This window comes from Pimephales promelas, chromosome 7 (assembly GCF_988280905.1).
Source record: "Pimephales promelas chromosome 7, fPimPro1.hap1.1, whole genome shotgun sequence".
Taxonomy (NCBI): domain Eukaryota; kingdom Metazoa; phylum Chordata; class Actinopteri; order Cypriniformes; family Leuciscidae; genus Pimephales; species Pimephales promelas.
Window position 1 is genome coordinate 24,517,605 of NC_142775.1, and position 25,739 is coordinate 24,543,343.

A 25,739-nucleotide genomic window follows, 5' to 3' on the forward strand; every position below is an offset into this window, starting at 1 on the left:
GTGGATTGCCATCTTTACCAAAAAAAAAAAAAAAAAAAAAAAAGAAAGAAAGAAAGAAAAATTGCTCTTTGTAGCTTCCCTGTAACTGACAAAATGATTTGCCAGAAGTAACTCTATCTGTACATTTCTATGGATTGTGTCAGATTGCAATAAAAACTTTTTATAAATTAAATTTTAACTCAACATTTATAAATTACAGAAACCAGTTAGGACAAAATGCTGTTCATTTTCTTGCCATTGAGTTAATAAACCAGCCATAATTAACACTGTCTAAAGGTGTCTTAGTTTAACCAGGTAGGGCATATTCCATTAAAATCTTTATAGAAACATCTCCTTAAAACATTACAGACATATTTTTTAAGTTACAAAGTTCTAAAAGGCACTGCACTACAAAAAAAAAAAAAATATTTGGTTTTAAATTCATTCAATATATATGGTTATTTTCAGTTGTACTGTATATGACATATCACAAAATAAAGATTACATTAGAATAACTAACCATTTATAATATTCAGCCAGAATAATTTTTTGATGAATTGTCATATTTAATGCCATTATTAAATAAAAAAACGAATTTTACTTGTTGCTGCTGTTTTGCATAAGATGTCAATTTATATAAAACTGTTAAAGAAGGTCAGTTCATCAATCTGTCTATTTTCAAATGATCCAAGCAGTGATTCAAAGCTATTCAGATGCTTCTGATACAGTGTTACAGTTCAATTGCCAGTTTGCTCGATTTGCAGTCAACTTGACAGCAAAACTCAATTATGTTGAAAAACAAAAAAACAAAAACTGTTGTGTTCTTAAATGTATTTACAATTTGACTGTCATGTAGTATCTGTAATCATGTTGTATTAGTCCCATTCAGTCCAGTACTGTTGGTTTGCGCTACACCTGTAACAAAATCCTTGTATGCTCAAACTTGGCCAGTAAAGTTGATTCTGATTCAAACAAAGTTTTTTTTTTTTTTAAAGTTTCAATGAGCCTTACAAATTTACAAACCATTAATATGATAATCGCTTGAGATGTGCATGAGATGTGATCCACTGAAGCACACATGAAATCAACATTCATAACTTTCAACTGTCCATAGAGAGTATCTGGAGCTGACAATTATTTTTTCCAATGAGGGTTAGAGATTCAAGCCTAAATTTGTTGGCATGTTAAGCAATAATGAATGAACACACAACAAAAAAGCTCTCCAAGTTCAACACACTTAGTCAAGAAGTTTTGAATGTTCTATCCTTGTGATGATCCAATCTGGAGTCACACCCTGGGTAAACTCCCTTTGGAATCTGCCAAAACAAAGAAACCAAGACTTTTAATAATGTTTATAACAATCCTGATATTTCTGGACATCGACTCAAGGTAAATGGTAGCTTCTCTAAATCATAATATTTATAAGCAATTTAAACTATAATAAACACTAATTAATAAGAATCTTGCAATCTCTCTCAATCGCACTATGAGACGCAATACACAAGCAATGAAGAGTAATCACAGCACTCACTCATAATTGGCTGTAAGCAATCTCTTGGTCTCTGGTCTCTCTCCCTCTCCACCAATGTCAACCTGGAAAATTCTCGCTCCCTCCACACCATCTTCAGGAATTCTGGCACTCGTTAAGTACCAGAAGCGCATCAAAATACTTACAAATTTCCTACCTAAAAATGAAAGAAAGACAGAATTTAAAAACTAGTTTAAACAAAATGATATCTTTTTAAAAACATCTTGGCCTGGTTTCACAGACAGGGCTTAGATTAAACCAGGAGTAGGCCTTAGTTCAATTAGGATATTTGAGTAGCTTTTATGTGCCTCAGAAAAAAAGAAACATTATTGGTGTGCATCTTGAAACAAAACAATGACACTAACATATTTTGAGATATTTTAGTGCAAGTTGCTTTCAGTAAAAACATCTCAAACATGCACTTGGACTAGGCTCTGTGAAACTGGGGGCTAGTAACCTAAATTGGCTTTCATAAGAACCAGTCTGATAAAAAGGAGGAAAATATGCTGGATGCACGCAACAAAGCTACTTTTTTCTAAATTGCTCACCCACAAATAATAATTAAACATATTACCTGGGTGAATATTGCGTGGTATGAAGCGTATAGGGTCTCACCGCTATCATCATAGTAAATGCCCACATCTCCAGTAGTTGTGTACATGATCTCATCTGACTCGGCAGACAACGCCCTCTGGTGGCTTAACGGCAGATTAGCGCATTTTTCCTCAAGTTTTTCTATTAGCTATGGGTGAGAATACAAATAACATCATGTATTATAGGAGTATAATATATAAACACAATAAACTCCCATTGGCATATGTACTTACATCTTTAGCCACTAATCCCTCAAGAGACTCAAACTGACACTGAGACAGCAATCTTGAAACGTGAGAGAAAGCCTGAGAGAGAAAGGACAGGTTTTAATATTCAGTGTAAATCATAATCATCATGTAACTCAAAACAGTAAACAGCTCACAAATAACAAAAATTATGATTAAAATTCCCAAAATTATCCAATTGAACTGGGAAACACAAAAGGGGAGGTGGAGGGGTTTGATGGGCGTGGATCAAGTAAGATAAGGAAGATCAAGTAAGAAAGAAAGTTTAAGCAAAGGTGATGATACACAGGGAAACTTTTTGAGCAATATTGTTGGGCGATCTTTCCGAGCGATTGTTGCTTGGGCACTTTCCCATTGAAAATGGGCAATACATTTCTAACTGGATAATTTAGATCGGTCATGCGCCCTGTCTCACATCTGGTTGCCCGTTGAGGACAACACTGCCCAAAAATTTGCACTGCGAATATATCATCACCTTAAGTAAGAGGAATGAAAAGTTGAAAAAATAACACCACCACATACATTTTAATTGAGATTTATGAATGGTATATGTATAACATATTACAATGTTCCATATCCTTTACAAAATGTGAAATAAGGTTTACAATTTGGCATTTGTTGATAAAGGCTAAAAATACAATGGAATTTACAATAAACATGCATCTTTTATGGTATGTTGTTCATTCATAAAGTATAAATCATCTTATAGAAGTGACTTATGGGGCATGGGTCTTCTATCTATCTATCTATCTATCTATCTATCTATATATATATATATATATATATATATATATATATTAGTTAGTTCATTTTTTTTAAGTTTGTGAGAGCTCTTTTTATTTAATTTGGAGGTATCTGTTTTAGTTATTTATTTATAATATGTATTTTTCTGATACAGAAGATACATTATTTCTATCATTATTTCATTCATTATTTTTGAAACCTGTCATAACATGTTGAGTAACCTCTGAGAGAAGCCTATCTGAATATTTACATCTCTAAGTATTATTTGAGTATCTGTTTGCGTGTCCAAGTATCCTGGTTTTTGGTAATCAAAATATTGTCACCCTACCATAATTATTATGAACAGGTAATATAACTTATATATCTAACATTATATATTTTTAGTGTCCATAACATGTCGACGGTTAAACAATTTAAAAAAAAAAAAAAAAAAGACGCCGTCGGTTTAGTTCATGAGGTGAGGACATAAAGAGACATATTTGGCATCTATAACTCACCTGTTTAGCTCCTTCCGAGAACTCCTCGATGCTAAACTCTTTATCGAAGTAAGTTCGGATGAGAAAGAAGTAGATGCGGGTTCGGAACCAGATGAAGGGGTTCGGGATGCCAACAACCACAACTTTTTGGTTCTGTTTGTGTCTCCCCCGTTCAGAGCTGTACTGACGAAGACTACACACAGAAGACGATACGGGTGCGAGTCGTCTGGACTGACTCACTAAAAGCGGCTTTGATGTAAAGTACCGGATCAGAATGGAAACGGGCCTGTTACAGCTACAGCACCTCAACAAGGGCAGCGCCATCTTTCTCCCATCATCCTCAGTGGGCCGCCTGTTAGGGGAATCCGACTGACAACATACAAAAGACAGGAAAGTTCCACATTTAAAGACGAATAAAACGGATTTCAACATATCAGTCTTTTCCAGACAAAACAAAATTACACTTTATTTGAATTAATTAAATGTAAATTGTGCGTGTTTTGGTAAAAAAAAAACAAAAAAAAATACGTTGAACATGTTCCTAGTATTTGAGCCGGTTTATTTAAATGAATCATTTGAATCGGTTCTCAAAACGGGCTGAGCGATTCGTTAACGAATCAGACTAAATGGTTCTTCTGAGAGGTTCTTCTCGAGTCCATAGACATCATATAGGAGTCAACAACTAACCTACTCATTAAACCACCATTATGAATAAAAACTTAAAAACACACAGTAATAAACAACACTGTGTCTCCGCGGCTTTACTTGAGTGATTTTAGAGCATTTTTAGAGACTCGGAAATGTAACCAGTTCTTTGAAACTACCTGTTTGAAAGAGTCGACTCGTAGAAACTAGTCGGACTTCCTTTCAGTTTCGAAAGCCGAAAGACTGCAGCCAATGGACCCGGAGTCAACTTCAGATTATGGACTGTCAGGAAAAACTGGAGGTACCCGTATACACCGATGTGGACAGAGAGACTTTCTTGAGGGACATATATCCTCTGGTAACTCGTGTTATGTATAATATCAGCAATTTGTTGCGGTGTTGTGAGTGTGTTGATTGTAAATGAAACACGTGTCTCGTTCAGCGCAGACCAGTGGTTCTAAAGCGCGTGCCCCTGGGGCCCTGTGTGCGCGCGTGGACGGTGAGTTATCTCGCAGAAAAAGGGGGAGACCGCGAGGTCAAAGTGCACGTGTCCCCAGACCCCAGGATGGACTTTCTGCATAAGAACTTTGTGTACAGGTGTGTGATTTACACTAGACCATAGAGTACGGTAAAACTACACCCGTGTAAGTTAAACACATAATTCTGTATTTCAGGACACTGCCTTTTGACAAATTTATTCAGAGGGCTGTAGAGGCGAAACACTCTGATTTCTTCATTAGTCAGGTTGGTTACCTTTAATGTTTAATCTTTTAAGAGATGTAGTGTGATTAGGTGTTTTTAAAAGTACATTCTGTAAGATTTTTAACATCCAAATATTATATTTAAGTGTATTGCATTGTGCTTATGGCTTCAGACACACTTACCCATTTTAATATTTTCATGTACTTTGATATTATTTATTTATTTATTATTTTACAATGGCCCACACGTTTTTTTTTTTGTTTGTTTGTTTTTTTGCAAGCCAAACACAATTTTCTTTTTCCCAACAGGATGAAAGCTATTACTTGCGGTCACTTGGAGATGATGTTCGTAAGGTAGTCTGAATTAGAAATTATTATCCTACTTCTTTAGGACTGTAGAGTTTCATTTGAAAAAATCTGTAATATGCCTCAGTATATTCACTGTAGAATGCCTAGAAAATATTCTTGTCCTTTCCCTTTTTAGGAACCTGCTGATTTAAGGAAGCAGTTCCCTGAGCTGGCAGAGGACTTCTATATACCCCAGTTCTTTGAGCCGGAGCAGTTTTTCTCCAGTGTCTTTCGTATTAGTTCCCCTGGTCTACAGCTGTGGACGCACTATGATGTGAGTTCTACATAACTATAAGTTGTGTGTGCCACTTTTTTGCGGAAAGACAGACAATGAAAATGTGACCACACAGTTTCTTGTAAAATTGTACATTTTTTTAAAGCACTCTTGGCTTATGGCGGCTATGTTAATGTTTACCATCAGGTAATGGACAACATTCTAGCTCAGGTTACAGGACGAAAGCGTGTTGTTCTCTACAGCCCCAAAGATGCCCTTTATCTCTACCTCACAGGTGATCCTAAGTGCTTTAGAAATGACAAAGTTATGTGTAGAATATAAAATGTTATTTATTTTATCTATGCGCACATAAAGACACAGTGGCCCTCATTTATGAATCTGCATAATTGTTGAACTGTAATTTTTTTTAGGGGATAAGTCTGAAGTTTTGGACATAGACACTCCTGATCTGGAACGTTATCCTGAGTTTGTGAAAGCGTGCCGTTACGAGTGTGTTCTGGAACCAGGAGACCTGCTCTTCATCCCAGGTATGATTCTTTACCCGCACCAATTAGTTAAACTGCTATATACTTTCACTCTGCACTCATAACTTGAATGTTGAACTAATTGCATTAAACGAATAGCACTTTATTTAAATGTAATGAAATTTGAATTGGATTTCCTCAGCTCTTTGGTTTCACAATACCCTGGCTCTCCAGTTTGGAGTTGGTGTCAACGTGTTCTGGAAGCATCTTCCACCTGAGAGTTATGATAAGAAAGATCCATATGGAAACAAAGACCCAATAGCAGCTACTCGAGCGCTGCAGGCACTGGAGAGGACTCTTGGCATCTTAGAAGAACTGCCACCTGACTATCGGGATTTCTATGCTCGCCGCATGGTGTCGCGGATTCAAAGTCGGGGGTACATTAGGCAACCTATGGAGGTGGCACAGGGAAATTTAGACACAGCATAGATCTCTCACTATTTACACTGAAAAGGAGCAATGGAGTTTGAGAATTATGATGAAGACTTTGTTTTCTGTCCAAAGAAAACCTTTTTTACGATATGAGAACCTAACGGAAATGCTGAAAGGTCAAAGGTCAAGTAATTAAAATCACAGCTTACACTAATTTAGTTATTAAATGATTCATTTCTGAGCACATATAAATAATGATATAAAGCATGGTCTTAACTCAACAGATCTGGGGCATGTGCAATAACTATTATGACACAATTCTAACACAAACCAACCAGTTGCAATTGCAAATATGATGTGGGTTAATAGTCACATGATATTTAGGTAAACAAATAAAATGTTTCATTTAATTTGATTCAGTATTTCTTAGAAAGTGTTTTTTTTTTTAAAACCTCACAAACTTTCAATTGGGAAACCCTGCTTCAGAAGTTACACAGACCTAATTCTCTGTAGAATATACAAAGATTTTAATTGTAACTGGACCTGTTTACAATACTTAAGTCTTGTTTTCATTCTTTTTTTTTTTTGTAAAGCAGGGAAACACAAGTGAGTTGTGAGTTGCCCAGTGTGTGTAATAAGCAGAATGACTAATGCACCCTTAAAAGACAAAAACAAATTACTGCACCATTGACTTTAGACCAGGTTTTTGTTGGTCAATGGCGCAATCTATTTCAGTTGCCTTAAAATAGCAACCTGCCAACAATGCGCCTAAACACCTCGTTTTTAGACCAGCACGCCCATTGGCGCACAGATAGGGGCAAATGCATTTGCTATTTAAACAACGTGGTGCAGGACGTGAAAATGATAACTGCGTCGGGCTGAAACTATTAAAAGACTTGCGTTGTGCTTGGCGCTGTATTGCACCAGATAATAGGGTCCAATATATTGGAAATGCATGTTTTCCATATAAACATGCATTTCCAATGCGTCGTGGAAATCTCTTAAACTCTCGTCTCAGGCCTACAAGGAAGAAAAGGAATAGTTGAATAAAGTCATTATTTTTGTTTTGTTTTTCCACACAAAAAATATTCTCGTCGCTTTATAAACTTATAGTTGAGCCACTGTAGTCACATGGAATTTTCTTCAATGACTTTCTGGGCCGTCAAGGGAAATTGGCCCAAAATCAGCCCGATTATCTTTTTTGTGTGTACCCTGCATAAAATCCACTTTTGTTCTTCCGACCAATTAACTGAATAAAGCATTGCAGTAAATTGCGCTTATTAAATCTAACAATTGTATCATATCACGTCAAACCATGCAAATTATACTTTGTTCTCAAATTGTTAATGTTAACAACATCCGCATTGCGTGACTACATTTAAAGTCCTTCAGATATTTATCCTTGTTTTCGCATTGGCCCGGTTGCAGTCTCTTTTTCCAAATTCTCAGTCCAAAGGCCTTTACAGTTTACAACAGGTGAATCTACAGTTGTTATTGGTGATTGTGAATCTTTCTGGATACGCCATCAAATTAATAAGTTTAATCATATCAAGTGCCGTGAGAAAAGGCTATAAATCTCCACCTCCAACATCCTCACTCGCAGTATAGCCTACTAGCCGAGACTCCTCCTTTATGTGTACAGGAATGTGACGTAATGATGTTACGACATGCTCAAATTTCCCGCGAAAATCCACCAGTACCACTGGAATTATATAATTGTAATATTATTATAATATTATTACAAGCTTACCTCTTTGAATCGAGCTACGGCGAGCAGATAGTTTTGAACACTGGGTGGTTATGAACTTGCTCAAATTTATTTTGGATAATTTTTAACCCAAAAAAAGTAACGGACTGGAGCTTTAAATCATTCGCATCAATGCAACAATAAAATTCAATAATAATCAGTATTCATCTTCATTTATGTCACACCAGTCTTTCTGATATGTAGGGAACACCATGATAGGTAGACCATTATAGACAATTTACTACAGGGAAAAAAAACCCAGATGGCAAAATCCAGCAGTGAGACATAAATATTGTTGCATAAACTTTGGCCTCAGATACTGTACATAATGGAGATCCAATGGACTCAACTAGTGTTAAACACATGAAAGCATCATTCGCACAATTACACAAACTCATCAGTCTTATCTTAGTGAAGCAACAGTTTTTTTTTTGTTTTTAAACTACAAAACAAACAATGACTACACAGAATTCTTTGAGCTGAACAACATGTCCTGATCTTCCTGAACCTTTCTTAGAATAATCTCAGGCAGCCTTGCATGTAAGGCTCGAATAAATTCAGTCATTGCAACATTCAAATGAGACAATTAGCATTATAACTTTTTGAACTACAGTGTTTGTGCTTTTGAATATGCCACACTAAGAGTCATCCTGCATCATTCAAAAAAGTCCTGATTTGGTTCTCCAAAGATGAAGAACTCAACTTAAACAGGAAGAAATGGCACGGTTGATGGAAGTAACGTATCAGGGTTCTCATGGGCATGAATGATTATTAGCAGCAAGCTCTTTTAGAGGCTGCCCAATGGAAAATGGACAGGCAGTGGAAGTGAACTTGGGCAGATTATGGGACAAATCTGAAACCATTAGGGAGTTGCTGCTGTTCCTCGGCCAGTCTTCATCTTCTCCAGCCTTTTTGAGAGGTGACTGTTACTAGCCTCCAACTCTTCAATCTTGTCTAACGCAGATCGTAACTGCCATGAAGCAAAGTTTAGCAAGTCATTCATTTTATTATATGTACATATAAGTAGGACTGTTAAGCAGTGCTATTAGGCTATTGTACCTCTCGCTGCATTTTGCGTTTTTCAGCTTTGAGTTCGTCTTCCACCTTCTCTGAATTTTCAGATGCAGCTTTGTACCGGGTCACCTGACCCTCAAGCCTTGTGACCTACAAAATGAGTTTCAATTAAAACCGTGTCATATTTTAATTCACTTTTTCATATTTTAAGAAGAGTAAAATGTGTTAAAAAATATATTAAAATAACTTACATTCTGTTCAAGTGCTGTGATTTCTTGCTCTGATTTGACAAGTTTAAATTTGAGGTCATTGACTTGCCTGTTGGCATCCCCTGAAACAAGGAACAATTACACATGAGGATGAGAGTCATACTTTCTTGAACTATGAACCATACCTGTTAAAAAAATCTTTTTTTTTAACTTTTTTTGAGCTGAAGAAAAGTTTCAAATACTTTTACCCTGAACCTGATTGAGAGTGCAGGCATTTCCTTACTCTGTATATCCATGATGTTGGAGTCTGCACCATTCTCCAGCACATCCCCCTGTGGGCTGGATGTGTCCTCCATACTATTATTCTGTTTCTTCTGCTCAAATTGACCTTTCAATCTCTTGACCTGGAAAAAAAATACATGCATGTGACGGCACTAAATGAGGACAAAGCGAGTGTGAAGCAAGCAACTGCCAGATACGCACCTGCTCTATTAAGTTCTCCCTCTCATCAACCAGTTTTCGCAAACGGATTTCTGAAAGTGCAACAGATTGAATATAAGACAACAACAAATGTTCTATTTTCCTGCAGTTTTTGTTGGGGGGAGGGATATGATAACACCTTAGGGTACTTACATTTACATTTATTCATTCAGCTAACGCTTTTATCCAAAGCGACTTACAATAGCTATATATGTCAGAGGTCACAGCCTCTGGAGCAATTAGGGGTTAAGTGTCTTGCTCAGGGACACATTGGTGTCTCACAGTGCATTTGAACTCGGGTCTCTCACGCCAAAGGCATGTGTCTCATCCACTGCGCTATCACCACCCCATACTTAAACTCACATTTTTGTAACAAATCTAATAAAATGTAAAAACAAAAAAGTATTCTGCAATAATAAAATACATTCAGGTTTTAAAACACACCAAGGTTAGACAGAAAATGTTTCACATACCAGGGATGGGAGGAGCCAAATGCATGGAGGGGGAGGAGTCAGGGCATGCAAAAGTGAGGCTATCCTATGCTGGGATGTGAAGGATGAGGATGGACAACATGCAGGAACCTAAGTGACCTCAGCCTCATGCAGCCAGTTCTCTCAGCATTCACTCAACTGTACAGCTATTACATGCAAGTATTTTCCATGATTTTGAGCTTATGCAAATGAGTGTGATCTGGCATCAAATAAAAACTCCCTAAAAGTCGTGACCCAAAAAATAAACCTCGACTAGTTTCTTTTGTATACTCTGTATATCTGAAGCAGTTAAATTAAATGTCCTCTATCATTATATGAAAAATGTATTCAGTTAGCTGGGAAATTAAATGATAAAATATTTAACTGTAACACAATCAACAACAACAGATTAAAATATCTATTTTTAATTTATTCATTTAAGTTGAACATAGATGTCCATTTAACATACATGTTTCAATGTTCCAACACAATCTTCACTAAATGGAAAAAAGTTAAAGTTGAATATTGTTTTAATCATATCTCCCAAAACAAAGTGCAAAGTGCACTCCTTAAAGGAATGTTTAATAGGGTTGGCACACAACACAAAGCTTTATTTACCACATTTGGAACAACATACAAAGTACATTATGGGTCCTTTGGAATAGAAAAAAAAGAAAGGTGGCAGTTTCCAAAACAAAAATATACTTATCACATATTCTTATAAAAAACATTTTATTCATGATTATGTAAAATTTCTAAATAAATATGACGCATTACACCCATTACTGCTAGCATTTAATGGGTTTTTGTTTCGATTTGACATTTTCTTTGACAATTTCCAGATTTCATTCAGCATTGTTATTCAGATGTGAAATATTCATGTATAAAATGTGCTTGTGATGACTGATAATCTGGCTTGCGATATAATAACTTTGGTTTTCTAGGGTTCTCAGAAGTAGTTCACAAAACAATTTCATTAGGGCCAAGAAGTGCAATGTTAAATGTTGAATTGGACACTCTGCAATGTCCTAGTATTAAGACATTTTACAATCCTCTTTCCCCTTGCCCTTTCCTTTTCCTTTTCCACTTTTTTTAGATTCTTTAGTATCATTTTCCTTGTTGATCCCTGTGGCTTCCTGCTCTTCAGAAACATTTGATGCCTTGTTTTCATGGTGAATGGAGCTATTGATCTCTTGGCCTAAATCTCTTGTCTCCATCTCTGAACTTTCATTAACCCGTTTACCGAGTGTCACATCTCCTGATGCCTGCTGATGCTCTTCAAATGCATCAGGTTTGTCATCCTGCTGATCATTAGGTCTGACTTCCCTGTTGCTTTGACGGTTTTCTTCTGTTAAACATCTTTCAACATCTGTTGCTGTTTGTGGATTTTCTGTGGCATGTCCATCATCTTTATGCTCCGTTGTCATTGATTCCTTATTTGCATGTTCCAGATGTTCATCTTCTTGAATCTGGTCCTCATCCTTGACATTCCTTTGGTATTCATGGCTTGCTTCTTGTGTACTCTCTTTTAACAATGAGTCTTCATTTGAATGCTCTAGGTTTTTTAAAGGCACACCTGATGATGCTTCAAGATCCATTTCATCAAAATCAAATGATTCTCCTTCATCTTCCTCACCATCATCTATTTCCTTGAACTCTTGAGGAACCACATCTGACTTTATTTGAGGGTCAACCTCACCTTCAAGCAGTTCCACATTAAGTGTAACCTGATCTTGGTTAGATCTTTCCTCATGGACATGTTCTACCGTGGGTTCTTGGTCAGAAGCTTTTGACTCTACAATTGATTCCTGATTTGCTTCACTGGCAGACAGGTGATCCTCATGTAGAACCTGAATCTGTGATTCCATTAAAGGAGTGTCGTCAGCTTGGCATCCATCAAACACTTTTTCACTAAGCAAATTAAGGTTTTCTTCATCTGGTTCATCTTGTGTCTCAACCTCTTCTTGGTCCACGTCTGCTACAATACTGTCTTGGAGTTGACTTTCCATTGGCTGATTAATAGGTTGTTCCTGGATTACCTTTTCAGCTTCGTTTTCCAACTTCTCCATCATCACAGGGGAAGAGGAATGAGCAGAATTATCTTGATCTTCAGAGTTAGTGTCACAATCTAGAGTGATCTTTTGGAGCCTTTCCTTCTGTTCTTCTACTTCACAGTCCAGCTGACTCTTCTCTTCCTTGACACCTACCAATGAAGCATTCTCAATGTTCTCGTCACAATCTAGAGTGATATTTTGGACCCTTTCCTTCTGTTCTTCTACTTTACAGTCCAGCTGACTCTTCTCTTCCTTGACACCTACCAATGAAGCATTCTCAATGTTCTCGTCACAATCTAGAGTGATATTTTGGACCCTTTCCTTCTGTTCTTCTACTTCACCGTCCAGCTGACTCTTCTCTTTCTTGACACCTACCAATGAAGCATTCTCAATGTTCTCGTCACAATCTAGAGTGATATTTTGGACTCTTTCCTTCTGTTCTTCTACTTCACAGTCCAGCTGACTCTTCTCTTCCTTGATATCTACCAATGAAGCATTCTCAATGTTCTCAGAGCTACTGATGGATTCAATGCACACTCCAACACTATTCATGGGCTGAGCAGAAGGTTCATGAGGCAGTAAAGTCTCTGTTTCTGAAGGAATATGCTCACTACTGAAGATTACAGGTTCTGTGTCAGGATTTGTCAAATCCTCAGTGTGGTCATCAATAATGGTGGCAGGGTTACATATAATATTGTTGGACAGATCATCTGAAAGGACACCATTGCTAGATTCAGAGCAGTTCAAATTTGTGATGGTTTTAGACATTTCTGCAGAATCAGCTTCATCTGTAACTAACTGAATTCTGTCTTGAGCATCATCAGCATTAATATTTGTGTGTGTTATTTTGATACAGTCCAATTCATTGGTTCCTTTATCACCCTGTGGGACATCACTATTCATGGTTGTTTCGGATATATCATTCCCTAAGGGCTTCTCATGGTTTTCTTCTAGATCACCTTCCACTTCTTGGTTTGGATTGTCTTCACTCAAAACCATTTCATTCTTGTCGTCCATCTTTGTGTCACTCTCTTGCTTGTCACTTTGTTTCTGCTTCTGTTTGTTTTTCTTCTTCTTTTTCTTCTTTTTATTGGAAGCACTGGCACCCTGTGTTTTGGAAAGTTTCTCCACTTGAGATGATTCCACAGACTCCTCTTTGAGTTGATCATCGATCACTGCCTCACCAGATTTATCGGTTTCATCATGGATTGCACCATACTCTAAAGGAGTTTCCTCTTTGATTTCCTTAATAGGTTTGACAAATTCGCTCTCTTGTTGATCTGTCTCCATAAGTCCATCCTTGTGAACTTTGCACTCTAATTCATCAGTATATCTTGAATCTTTCGGAATATGTGCCTCAGATTTGATCTTCTCCTTGGGTCTTGTTGCAGTGAGTTCATCATCACCAACAGGACTGGAAGGTTCTTCAGGTCTATTTGTAAGCTGCCCTACACCCTGATTAATTTGGTCCCCAAGGTCTCCATTCTCATTTGCTTCTAAAGCTGTCTTAGTAGAACTGAAAGGGGCAGGTGAAGACTGTTGATTCCCCTGCATCATGTCATCCAAATCTTTTTGTTGCTGGTCTTTACACGGCTTCAACTGATGAGTGCCTGGGAGATGATGGAGGTGTCAGTAGTTAAAGCCAGAATTAATGCGTCTGTAGAAGCCAATGAGTATCTTGCAGATGTTTAAAAGCAAGAAGTAAAAGGATGAAGGAAAGGAGGGAAAAAACAAGACTCCAAGGCAAAGCTCTTAAACCTATACGAATTAAAAGTGTTTAAGGATGTCCCAAAAAAGAAAACCCCAGAGCTTAAAGTCAAGAACCGAAGAAACTACTCAGCAAATTCATCTCTTGATTTTGATTTCAAATTCAAGAATGAGTAAATACTTGCAGCAATTTGTTAAACACTTGTCCAGCAGAATATTGACAAATGAACTCCTGTAGTGTTTGGTTCATTTTATGCCATTAATTAGTTGTATATGCAAAGTGAATACAGGGAAACAGGAAAGTGTGAGAGATGTTAATGTAACAGTGCATTTGTACAAGATTCATAGAAACAGTTTAGTTGCATATGGCTCAAGACACCTCTACAAGATGAAAATGCAAAATGGCAAAGATAAAGTAATGTAAGCATGCAATGAATGACATTAAGAAAAGCAGCTTACCTAGTACGCTACTCCCCTCTCGGATTTCAGTTGATGCGGTTTGAAAATTCTGTTCAGCTTCTCCCCCCGTTTCTCCATTGGTGGCCAAGTCGGGTCCAAGGACAATGCCATGTTTCTGTACAGGAAAACAATTTATCATTACTATACTTAGTTTACTCCTGCAGAGTTTAGCTCCAACCCTAATCAAACAAACCTGAATAAGCTAATATAATGTCTTTATGATTACTAGAAAGCTTCAGGCAGATGAGATCTTTTTATCAGGGTTGGTGCTAAACTCTGCAGTACAGTGGCTTCCCAGGACCAAAGTTGCCCATCCCTGGTCTAGAGTTATTTTTAAACACATCTGTATTTGTTGATGCACCAATATTATGATAAAATTCTAATATAATATATTCTGTTCGTTCAGTCAGAAGTTGAGTGTTAAAAAATCGATTTATCGATTTATATTATATTCCGGATCTTAGTACCTTTATATTAATAAATATCAATAAAACACTGAGCAGTCTCAAGTCAAGAAGGTCTGTCAAAAAAAAAAAAAAGCTAAATATTTGTTCTGTTAGGAAAAGTCCTATTTTTCACCACACATATCAATACCTTTAAAATATCTTTGAGCTGAACAACCTCATCTCTGAGCTCATCCCGCTCATTTCGAATGGCATCAGAGAATTCCTTCTGCCTCTCTAATGCCTGAACAGCACCAAGAAGGGCAAAGATGCAGTAAAGAGGAGAAAAAGGAGAAAGCAATGAAAACAATGAAATGAAGAATGCAAGCAACAAGAATAGTTTGGCAAAGTACAGACAGTTGTAGCAGGGAACGGATGTAGAATCAAGCAAATATGTGTTTGAAAGGTGAAATTAGAATTATCTTAACGTGAAGGTAAACCAATAAAACTTTAACAGGAGTTGGATACTGAGGGATCATACCCCAATTTTTTTATTCTTCCACTCAATAGTTTCCTGGAGGTCAGAAATCTCCCTAACAAAGCCGTCTTGCTTGAGCCGTAATTGACGGATCTCCTAGAAAGAGGTATTATGCATGGAAGAAGACCAAATATAAAGGAAGGGAAGAAATTGTTCAGGCAGATGAGCAGAAGCCAAGCATTTGAAAAAGACAAAAGTTTCATGACAGACACATACATACAACAATACTCACAGTGAGCAGTTCTTCACTCTGTTTTAATGTTTCCTTTATTTCACTGAACTGGAACTGCAGTATACTATGGGCATGCTTCTCTCGTTCAAGGTCCTGAAAAATAAATAGAACTGCTATGAGTTATTTCATAAAAATAATCATTTAAATTTAAAATGAAGTAGTTTCTACACAGTGCAGATATACCATGTGTACAGAATGAAATTACAAACGATAACAAAACGTTGATTAATATTCAAATTATGATATACATTTGAATCTATTCTAATAAATTATTCAGACAATGTATTACAACAGAGTTATCTGCAACTTACTATAATGCACACCTCACTTTACAGACCTTAGTCTTTTCCTCAAGCTCACGGCGCGTTTCAAACAGCATCTCCTCCAGTTCCATTAAAGAGTCTTTTAAAGTGTCCACTTCATACATCATATTGGTCTTCTCATTGTCCAGCTGTGCATTGGACACCATGGCCTTACGGTACTTCTCTTCCACTTCCAAAAGGGAATCCTTCAAAAAGTCAGACACCATATTAAAAACAGTACACTCACAAACACACCTCTGAACATGTATTACAATATACCAACTAAATTAACCATGAACACGCTTTTAGACTACATTCCAAAATTTCATGAAGGAGGATGTGTAACTATGTTTTGGATAAAAATATCAAGTCAAAGATGGAAGCAAGGCAGAGAAATCAGACATGTGGTACAGAAGTGTAAACAGAGCCAGATAAGAACCGGAGGCTAGATATCACATGTTCCCAGTGGGCCACTCGCTGATTAAAAAGCACAAATTCGTCATATGTAACTCAGATAAAGCAGGTTATTGCTGGGGTTTTGACTGGCACTGTCTTTACCAGACATGTACCTTGAGCTCTTTGAGGTTCTGCATGTGCTTTGCCTCCACATCTTGAATCTGATCCTTAAGCTCATGGATCTCCTGAATGAGAAGCATGAAGAGTGAGAATGAAAAGGAAGGATAAAGAATGCAGTGCAGTAAGAGCAATGGAAAGGTAAAGAACAGCTGACTTATTTTCAGATGAATTACTGCACAAGAAAGTACAAAGCAAAAAAAAAAATAAATAAATAACAGAGAAGCAGGTGCTCAGTCCTACTCCTGAACACACACACATCAAAATCTGCAAAGGGGGTAATAGTGGAACAACATTATTTATTGTTGTTATAGGAGACAATAAAACTACTTTGTACATAAAAACCCCTCCTTTCCTGGTAAAAAAACAAACAAAAAAACAACAACTAGATTTTCAAAAGTCAACGAATTTGTGACAGCTGATTGTAACATTTTTGACAAGACAAACATGTCAGTATCTGAGTAACATGTCATTTATTTTAAGCCATGAAATAGACTTTCTGTAAAATAAGTATAATGAACTACACAAAAAGCATTTAAAATGCATCCAGCACATTTTATAATTACCCAAAAATCAAACATAGTTCAAGTTCACTCCTTCCACACGTCATTGCACCCGTCACTAACTTAGGTTGGCTGTCGATTGGAATATTAGAACCAAAAACATTGACACACCGTAACACTAATGGGCATCAATCACTTCACTGAATACTTGCTCGCTAAGAAATAAAATATTACCTGACTATCCCATCTTTTTTTTTTTTTAAATCCACATCATTTGAATATCACGACATAGATGTCTGTCAGAAAATAACGTGCAAAATGTACGGCAGTATTTACGAGAAGCAGAGGTTCAGCGAATACATACATTTCCTTGAAAACCCACACTACCTTATGTTTTCAATGTGTCATCACTGATGCGGCTTGAGCAGCTTCAACATCCTGTCTCTCAGAGACGGTAACATGCATTATACATAACGCACATGAGTATTAAATTATTTTTCACTCAGTGAAATTGAATCGAAATGATCAGGGAATGGAGTGAAATGCTTCACACTGCATTAAATGCAGACTGAAAACGTTCACCTGGTAAGTGAACATCTTTCAACGTGTTGGTTTTGACAGACATTTTTTTTTAAATGTAAGAACTAAGAATTTAATGATTATTTTCTATTCTTGACTGATATTTTTTTTTCCAGAATATTGGCATTAGATTAACTGTAAAAATGAGTGATCTTGAGTCCTGGTATAGTGTATAATATAAACTTGACGTGATTTTTTTTTTTTATAACGGTTGTTTAAAAGATTAAGGAAATTATCAATGTTTGTAATTTTCCAATAAAAGATTCCAATTTGTACATGATTTGCTACATTGAATTGCCCTTTAGCAGATTTTGACTCTTATCTGGTTCAGGTGAGTTTAATTAGAGACTAAGAAGGCAGATCTCTAGGAATAGGACTTAGCAACACAGAGAAAGAAAATTACAGTGTAGGCCTACTGTGATGAAATGAGCAATGACGTGTTATCTTAAATCAGATTCTCATGCTGAACAAGTATGTTTGTAATAAAATGCAAAATATCAAACAAAACTAAAAGCTTAACTAGAAAGACTTGGAATATAAGGACGTTTAATGAATACATAAATATTGCATTTACTGTAGGTATGTGGTTATTGGATGATATCATGTGTTTAAACTGCTGCCTAAATTTAAACTGGCACTAGACAAAAAGATTAGGACACCTTGATTTCCCGTATAGATGCTTCTGTGTCAGCAGAGATGGATGTATCTCCACTTCCTCTCCGTGAGGATGTCCCACCCAGAGAGGTAAGAGTGGCGCCAGATATAGTTGATGCTCGTGAAGAGCCCTAAAAATACAGCAGGTCATAAGTCATTTCGATTGTTTATAAAGCTCACCATGACAATTTGCCTAATTGGTGAATGGTCTACACAAATTAAACAAAATCACAAACCTTTTCTAAGTAGTCTCGCTCTGACCTGTCATCAGCCTGTAAATAAACAAAATGATTCAACGTCAATAGGTTTTGTAGTCTTGCAAGTCAAGTTGCCTTTACGAGACTCTTATTCATTAATTGTGATTCATGTTGTCCACTGAAGACATGCTGTCGACACAAAAAAGTTAGCAAAAAAGACATTTTTCTATTTATTAGTTCAAGAAGATTCAAAACTCAATATTTGATTAATAAGACTGATAAATCAAAATGCAACCAGCAAGCAGTTCTTTAGTAATTCTCAAGGTGTTTCAAATATCTTTTCACAATAAACTTGAAGTAAAATAATAACGACTGGAAAGTTCCATCAAACATCATGTCACTCAAGACAGTTCAGTTTGCTGGAATGACCACAGACCATCTCACATGCAGACCATCATCTCAATCCAACATGCCACTGCTTTTATGCATAAATACACACATGTATTAAACCAGGGCAATCACCACGGATCACACAAATCCCAAGATTCCACTCTCGTACCATAGGCAGCCTCCCATTAACATTCGACAGGTCAGGAATGACAACGTGGTCAAGGTCTTTAGAGAGGCCACCGATACTAGCTGTGCTGCGCATAAAACTAGCCACTGAGCTGCTGCAGTCCTCCTGGAAACCACCAGATAGCAGCAATGAACATCAATGCGAGAGGTATTTCAACTATTTAAGTCTCAAGTTTAACAGTCGGTTCTCTGCATGCACACAAACACACCTCACCTCTGGAGTCCTTTCTTACACTGTTAAAGTAATGCACTACTACTCAATATGTAAACATCAAATGTTAAGTTGTCATTTTAAAGGGATACTCCACCCAAATATGAAAATTCTGTCATCATTTACTCACCCTCAAGTTGTTGCAAACTTGTATGAGTTTCTTTCTTCTGCTGAACACAAAGGAAGATATTTTGAAGAATGATTGGCACCAAACAGTTGTTTGGCACCATTGACTTCCATAGTAGAAAAAAAAAAAAATACTATGGAAATCAATGGTGCCAAAGTTCCAATCGTTCTTCAAAATATCTTCCTTTGTGTTCAGCAGAAGAAAGAAACTCATACAGGTTTGCAACAACTTGAGGGTGAGTAAATGATGACAGAGTTTTCATTTTGGGTGGAGTATCCCTTTTTTATTGGAAAGACAAAAAGCACATTCATGACTTGAGTAGAAACTTCTACAATCAATGACACACACAGACACCAGATTTAAGAGACATAAAAAAGCAAAAGCCACGTAAAAGTAGCTGTCACTGTGGAAAAAAAAAATTGTTTGTCCATGATTATCTTGGGAATCAGTGACACTGGGTTGCTCACCACAGGGCTGCCACACGCAGAATTTGCCCTGGACGAAGTCCTAGAGCTGGAGTTCAGGAAACCACTGTATTCAGAGGACTAGAGAAACACACACACTTGCACTGAGTATGTGAAGAATCAGAGTGAGAGAGAAAAGAGATGTATATATATATATATATATATATATATACTGCCTCTTGCAGTCACCAAACATCTACAAGCTTCTCAAAACAAAACAAAAAAAAAAAAGAAAAAAAGGGACAAATCTAACAAAACTTAGAAAAGCAAGCTAGTAGACAAACTACTTTGAGAAGACACATGCCTGTTATTGTCTTGTGGATCCTCTGAATGTGCTAGATGGGTAGTTGATATGAAATACCGATTTGACTTATAACCTGAAGTGTGACAAGCTATACTCCATCTAAAACTAAACAGCAAATTAATTAAATTAAATAATGAAATGAAAAAAGAAACATAAAAAACATCACCTGAAATACACTTTCCCTTAAAATATTTTTTTATTATTATTATTAGAATAAAGCACTCTCAGCTTTACAGCATTCCCAAAACACATTCAAAGTCTTATCAAAGCCTTGTTTTGACTTCTTAATGATGCTGTACACAAACAGCCTGTTTTTGCCTCTAAATTACACTCACACACACACACACACACACACACACACACACACACACAACTCTGTCTCTCCAACTAACTCTCCGTACTCTCCACGGTGTGATAAAATGAACACAGTTAGTATTTTGAGTATAGAGTGCATTAGCGCCCACCCCCATTTTCAGCGGGTTTAAGTAAGAACTATTATAACAATCCCATGAAGCATTACAAACTGCATACTCAAATTAAAAATAATAGAGAAACAATTTGTATTACAAACATTACAAACATTAAAGTATTTTGAGAGTGTAGTGAGATTGACTCGATTATGTCACAGTGCTTCATGGGAGTGAAATAATAAATGAGCCAACTATGCAAAATTATTACAAAAAAAAAAAACTCACACTTCGGTTAGGGAACTGAATCCACAGATTAAAAGAGTAACATTTCATTCACATTAGCTCAATTATTCTTACAGCACGAGCACTGGAGCGCCGAGAGCCACTGTAGAGACTGTCCTCATATATAGAGCCCTGATAATAGACAGATATAGAAACACAGACAAGAAACAACATTTATCTCACACCTCAAGGTCTGACCCATAACTGCTCTGTGCAAGTAAGCATACAAACTCTCTAGTCCCAGTTCTCCTTTTATGCAAAATGCATCAGTACAGCTGTCTTTCATCACATTCAGATGATTTAATTTCAATTGATTTCGGCCAGGCTGGTGAGGGGGGGAAAAACTATTAAAGCTGAAGTGTGTATTTTTTCAATATATTAAAAAAGTGCTTGTTCATCCCATTAACAGAGACCACTATAAGTAAGCCATTCATATAATTAATTCCCTTCCAACTGTAACGAGTCGAGGTGGCGCCTTTAAAATGTCAACTTCTGATTGATTCAAATCTGATTTGATTCAAATTAAATATATATATATATATATATATTTTTTTTTTTTACCAGGAAATAAGCATTGTAGGCACTGAATATGCAATAGTACATAAATATTCAATTAGTATTTAGGAAGCCTGGTTGAAAAAATATATATAATCACACACTTCATCTTTAAGGATGCTATGTCAAAGCCAAAGCACAAACAATTAGCTCAGTCCTCAGGTGTTTGTGGTCTGTGTGGGTTTAAGATCTAATAACCCTACATGACCTGCTGTGGATGAGAAAGTGAAAGCATGTAAAATGTGTGTACAGAGACAGAGCTGCACATAATTATTGTACAGGAAGTGCTGTGGGGCAGAGGGTACAATATGAGGAGCAGCACAAACCCTGTGCTTCCTGCTGTGCAGCAAAGGGAGCTAAACAGACAGGAGAGATGAACATGTCGGATCAAAACCAAAAACTTTGAAGAAAAGGAAATAGTTGAAGAAAAAGAAAGCTCTAAATGCTAAAGTACAAGAAAAGAGTGGAATTGGGGAACACTGGACAGAGATTAAGTGAGATGGAAGGAGAGGATGAAGATAACAGACCTGGTAGCCACTGTAGGAAGGGACTTGATGTTTAGAGGAATAACTACTACTGCGGTTGTACAACTCAGATGAATAGTAGGCACTCTAAAATAATGGGAAATAATGTAGATGAAATGAACGATGGACTGATGAAGAATCATGCTAGTTAAAGTCAGAAATTGTACTACGTCGGCTTTTCACATTTGAAAACATTGACCCAGGATATTTTAAACAAATTACCTTATTTCAGCTTTGCACTGTTTATTCAATCCCTGGGTTGAGATTTCACACTGCTCACACATTTAATTTAGTAATTTAGCATTCTACTCTGAAGCAGCTTGCTGCTAAACCTCTTTTTACAATAAGTGTGAATCGTTGCTTACCAAAGTGGCTTTAAAGGGGTAGTTAGAAATGAAAATTCTGTCATTCATTATTCACCCTCATGTCGTTCCAAAGCCGTAACACCATTCATCAACCTTAATGTTATGAAGGAATACTTTTTGTGCACAAAAAACCCTAAAATAATGACTTTATTCAACAATCTCTTCTCCTCCATGTCATTCTCCTACCTACGCTGTTGACGTAGTGTAAACAATACAACACTTCTGGGTTCTACGTCAGAACGTAGGCTCAATTGGCCGACGCTGGTCGTGTGTGATGACCCAGAAGCTAGCCAATAGAGAGCCTACGTTCTGACGTAGAAACCAGAAGCGACATTAGGGTGAGTAATTAAATGACAGAATTGTAATTTTTGGGTGAACTAACCCTTAAACCCTAGATTTAAAAAAAAAAAAATATGAAAAGCCTTTTAATTTTAGTACAATTCACATGCATAAAACCATTAGAACCACACCTCTAGTAATTAGTCATGTTAAACCTAGTATTTTTCAAGTTACCCTAGCAGAAAATCTAATGCCTATAAGATCTCTAGTTTGTTTTAGCTGCTCTCCCACATGGGCCAAGCTAGTAATCATTAATAAATAAAATAAAAGTCATTAACAATGATCGGCCAATGCCAAACAAACACATTCCTTCTCAAACACAGTTGCAATCATCCACTCTTGTTAGACATTTTCATGTTAATAACATAAAAAAGGGACAAGGAAATCAGGCCAGAGAATCAGGAGGTTAAAGAAATGCAGGATTGAGAGACCCACCGACTGCAGATCAAGTCTAGAGGAGCGAGACCTTTTGCTCTCATCACTGAGTTTGGAGCTCTGTGCACAAATACACAGAATTCAGTTTACAACCATCACACCAATGTGTAGCACATCACACCCCAGTTAGTCACACTGCTGCATCATGATCACTGCGAATGTGTGAACAGAACAGTCTCCTAGACTACATTATAGGCGAATCAACACGCTGTTAATCCTCAAACACTATCATTGCACAGTTATTTGGGTCACTAACCCGACTAGACAATGTGCTGAGATCATCATCATAGCCATTGCTCTGTGGAAAGACAATATGTCACGATCGATATAACATTCTCTCTTTATAGAACACAAATGCGATTTGCATAATTGCTGTGAACGTACGGTTTTAGAAGAATGTTTTTTCTTTTTCTTGGACTTCTTATGCGAGTAAGAGGAGGTGGCCTGGGGAAGCTGGACGAGATGGTGGGAAATGGAAGTAGGATTAAAACGGCAGAAACTTCACAGTTGTCCATTGTGACATGCAGGTGAAGTTTTCAGACACTTAAAGACATATTTGTTAAAACCCAGAGTACAAATCACACCCTATTTGTAATGTTGGTGAAACGCTTCAAAACATCCCAAATGTTGCATCAGGTATTGTTGGCTATATAGTTGAATCACACCACAGTGCAAAAACAAAATGTCTTGTGATCTCAGTTAGTGCTCATCTTACTTTCACAGGAACCCAAAAGTAATGACTGTAAAAACTGGTGCCTGAAGAAACATTTCCCAGCCTGTGATTCTTACCCCGACATAAGCACCCGCCGCATCCAAATCCAACTGCCCAGACAAACAAAACCATCATCAGCATGTGAAAAAAAATTGGACTGTTTTATAACCTTTAGACAACACACTCACATGTACCTCCCCCATACACTCTGACCCACAGTACAGAAGAACTGAAAGGAACAATACAATTACACTAATACTGACCCGTATGTTGCTCTTGCTCCCCACTGACATCCGTTCTTCATCATCCGACACCTTAGATAAAAAAAAAGAGGTAAAATGAGATGGAGCCCATGTTAAAAGACATGGAAATCACCACTGAGCACATATACAGCATATAAGTAGTGAGCCCCAAGTGTTTAAAGAAATGTTTTGCTTGAGAAGTGTGCATGGAAGTAAGTTTAAGGAGGACAGACAGTGAAAAGACATTAATACAAACCGAAGCATGTCTCCGTGAGACACGTGTATATCGCTCACTATCCTCCTGAGAAGAGAAGAGAAGAGAAGAGAAGAGAAGAGAAGAGAAGAGAAGAGAAGAGAAGAGAAGAGAAGAGAAGAGAAGAGAAGAGAAGAGAAGAGAAGAGAAGAGAAGAGAAGAGATTCAAGATGGCAGAAGAGACAGACACAAAGCACTCAGCAAGCAAGGTGAGCAATGGAAACATGCAAATCAGTAATAATTGATGCAAGAGAAGTCTCTTTTAACTCTTTGATGCACAACATGGGTATAATATATCTTTGCAAGAAATTAATTTCATCATTCAGTATTCCAGGTATTCCTCAATTAACTTGTTTTAGATCATTACAAATCCATATTTAAATTTTTCCTTTCTTACTTTTTGAATCAAATTTTTTTGTGTCACTACCCTTCTAATGTGCAATATGGGTCTAAAAAGATCCATATTTATGTTTCTTTGCTGAATATTTGAAAGAACAAGATATTTTGAATATTAATAAATCATGAAATTGTTAGATCATAAAATATTAAATGCTCAAATAAAGTGATTTCAAAAGGTGAAACAAAAATGCCAAGCCATGCATGAAATAACACTGAATGAGGAAATGAATACGGGTCTTTTTAGACCCATGTTGTGCATTAGAACAGACTCAAAACACAACCCACACTATTAATTGTACACAGTTGTTATTGTTTTTTTGTAAAATAGTGTGAAAACCATACACTCACATTGGCATTCAAAAGTTTGGGGCAAAAAATATTTTTTAGTAATTAATTTAAGTAATTCATACTTTTAATCAATCATCAGGGATGTATTAAGTTGATAGTTGATACAAAAATAAAGTAAAGACATTTATAACATTACAGAAGATTTTTTTTAAATAGATGTTGTTCTTTTGATCTTTTTTTTTGTCAAAGAATTCTGAAAAAAAGTATTGTCTCCACAAAAATGTAAAAACATGTAAAAAACAGCCACACAGCTGTTTTTTACATGTATAATAATTATCTGGACAAAAAAAACGTTTTTTTAGCATCTAATCAGCATATTAGAATGATTTAGAAGGATCATAGACATATTAGAAGGCTCATGTCATGTGACACTGAAGACTGGGGTAATGATGCTAAAAATTCAGCTGTGCCATCAAAGGAATAAACAATATTTTAAAATACTATACATAGTTTTACTATTTTTACTGTATTTTCTTACTTGGTAAGCATAAAAGACTACTTTCACAACAAACAGTAGTGTACATAAAAGTATCTGTGCCATTAAACACAGATAAAGGATGATTTTCTTTGTTGAAAGTGCAAATCAGCCTTGTAGAGTTATTGACCTAGTGTTATGAGACAAATAACCCTGTGCTGACTCTCTTAATTATTAACAGATAAAACATGAACGCATCCTGTATCACAATGGATAATATATCATG

At 36.6% G+C, this 25,739-nt stretch overlaps 4 protein-coding genes across 21 annotated transcripts in view; 1 reads left to right on the top strand and 3 right to left on the bottom strand.

Moving 5' to 3' along the window:
- Positions 1-574: 574 nt before the first annotated feature.
- Positions 575-4,531, bottom strand: maip1 (matrix AAA peptidase interacting protein 1). The gene is made up of 6 exons (XM_039649199.2): positions 4,391-4,531; positions 3,588-3,935; positions 2,335-2,406; positions 2,123-2,249; positions 1,511-1,664; positions 575-1,295 (listed from the first exon to the last, which is right to left on the bottom strand). Exons 2-6 carry the CDS (start codon positions 3,888-3,890, stop codon positions 1,217-1,219), a joined length of 735 nt encoding a protein of 244 aa, XP_039505133.1. The 5' UTR covers positions 3,891-3,935; positions 4,391-4,531; the 3' UTR covers positions 575-1,216.
- tyw5 (tRNA-yW synthesizing protein 5) lies at positions 4,433-7,758 on the top strand. The gene is made up of 8 exons (XM_039649198.2): positions 4,433-4,569; positions 4,654-4,808; positions 4,886-4,955; positions 5,222-5,266; positions 5,397-5,534; positions 5,682-5,769; positions 5,906-6,022; positions 6,162-7,758. The coding sequence occupies exons 1-8, from the start codon at positions 4,489-4,491 to the stop codon at positions 6,446-6,448; spliced, it is 981 nt and encodes a 326-aa protein (XP_039505132.2). The 5' UTR covers positions 4,433-4,488; the 3' UTR covers positions 6,449-7,758.
- Positions 7,759-9,000: 1,242 nt separating this feature from the next.
- On the bottom strand, positions 9,001-10,339 carry LOC148978349 (leucine-rich repeat flightless-interacting protein 2-like). The gene is made up of 6 exons (XM_089133651.1): positions 10,315-10,339; positions 9,845-9,894; positions 9,645-9,765; positions 9,404-9,483; positions 9,198-9,302; positions 9,001-9,108 (listed from the first exon to the last, which is right to left on the bottom strand). The coding sequence occupies exons 1-6, from the start codon at positions 10,337-10,339 to the stop codon at positions 9,001-9,003; spliced, it is 489 nt and encodes a 162-aa protein (XP_088989777.1).
- Positions 10,340-10,720: 381 nt separating this feature from the next.
- LOC120460655 (uncharacterized) overlaps positions 10,721-25,739 on the bottom strand; it is a 30,161-nt gene continuing 15,142 nt past the window's right edge. For 3 of the 18 annotated variants that reach the window (XM_089133240.1, XM_089133239.1, XM_039648538.2), the window contains 10 exons: positions 24,060-24,110; positions 18,532-18,567; positions 18,301-18,426; positions 16,556-16,627; positions 16,022-16,192; positions 15,685-15,777; positions 15,456-15,548; positions 15,126-15,218; positions 14,532-14,646; positions 10,721-13,975 (listed from right to left, as the gene is read on the bottom strand). In XM_089133240.1, coding sequence (XP_088989366.1) covers positions 11,346-13,975; positions 14,532-14,646; positions 15,126-15,218; positions 15,456-15,548; positions 15,685-15,777; positions 16,022-16,192; positions 16,556-16,627; positions 18,301-18,426; positions 18,532-18,567; positions 24,060-24,110 — 3,480 coding nt within the window. In that variant the 3' untranslated portion in view covers positions 10,721-11,345. Of the gene's footprint in view, positions 13,976-14,531; positions 14,647-15,125; positions 15,219-15,455; positions 15,549-15,684; positions 15,778-16,021; positions 16,193-16,555; positions 16,628-18,300; positions 18,427-18,531; positions 18,568-19,051; positions 19,175-19,873; positions 19,952-20,941; positions 20,999-21,747; positions 21,778-21,948; positions 22,033-23,084; positions 23,145-23,340; positions 23,383-23,468; positions 23,538-23,873; positions 23,907-24,059; positions 24,111-24,294; positions 24,340-25,739 lie in introns of all 18 variants that reach the window. The other 15 variants (XM_089133234.1, XM_089133236.1, XM_089133235.1 and 12 more) reach the window with 10 other exon arrangements.

Bases quoted from the DNA above. Each gene is read 5' to 3' on its own strand.
- LOC148978349 (XM_089133651.1), bottom strand. From the start codon at position 10,339: ATGCATTTGGCTCCTCCCATCCCTG. The intron at 9,895-10,314 runs GTATGTGAAACA...TTGCACTTTCAG, and splicing joins TTTGGCTCCTCCCATCCCTG to AAATCCGTTTGCGAAAACTG. The intron at 9,484-9,644 runs GTAAGGAAATGC...TCCTTGTTTCAG, and splicing joins CAACATCATGGATATACAGA to GGGATGCCAACAGGCAAGTC.
- maip1 (XM_039649199.2), bottom strand. From the start codon at position 3,890: ATGGCGCTGCCCTTGTTGAGGTGCTGTAGCTGTAACAGGCCCGTTTCC. The intron at 2,250-2,334 runs GTAAGTACATAT...TCTCACCCATAG, and splicing joins AGGGATTAGTGGCTAAAGAT to CTAATAGAAAAACTTGAGGA. The intron at 1,665-2,122 runs GTGAGACCCTAT...TTTCATTTTTAG, and splicing joins CATTTACTATGATGATAGCG to GTAGGAAATTTGTAAGTATT.
- tyw5 (XM_039649198.2), top strand. From the start codon at position 4,489: ATGGACTGTCAGGAAAAACTGGAGGTACCCGTATACACCGATGTGGAC. The intron at 5,267-5,396 runs GTAGTCTGAATT...TTCCCTTTTTAG, and splicing joins TTGGAGATGATGTTCGTAAG to GAACCTGCTGATTTAAGGAA. The intron at 5,535-5,681 runs GTGAGTTCTACA...GTTTACCATCAG, and splicing joins AGCTGTGGACGCACTATGAT to GTAATGGACAACATTCTAGC.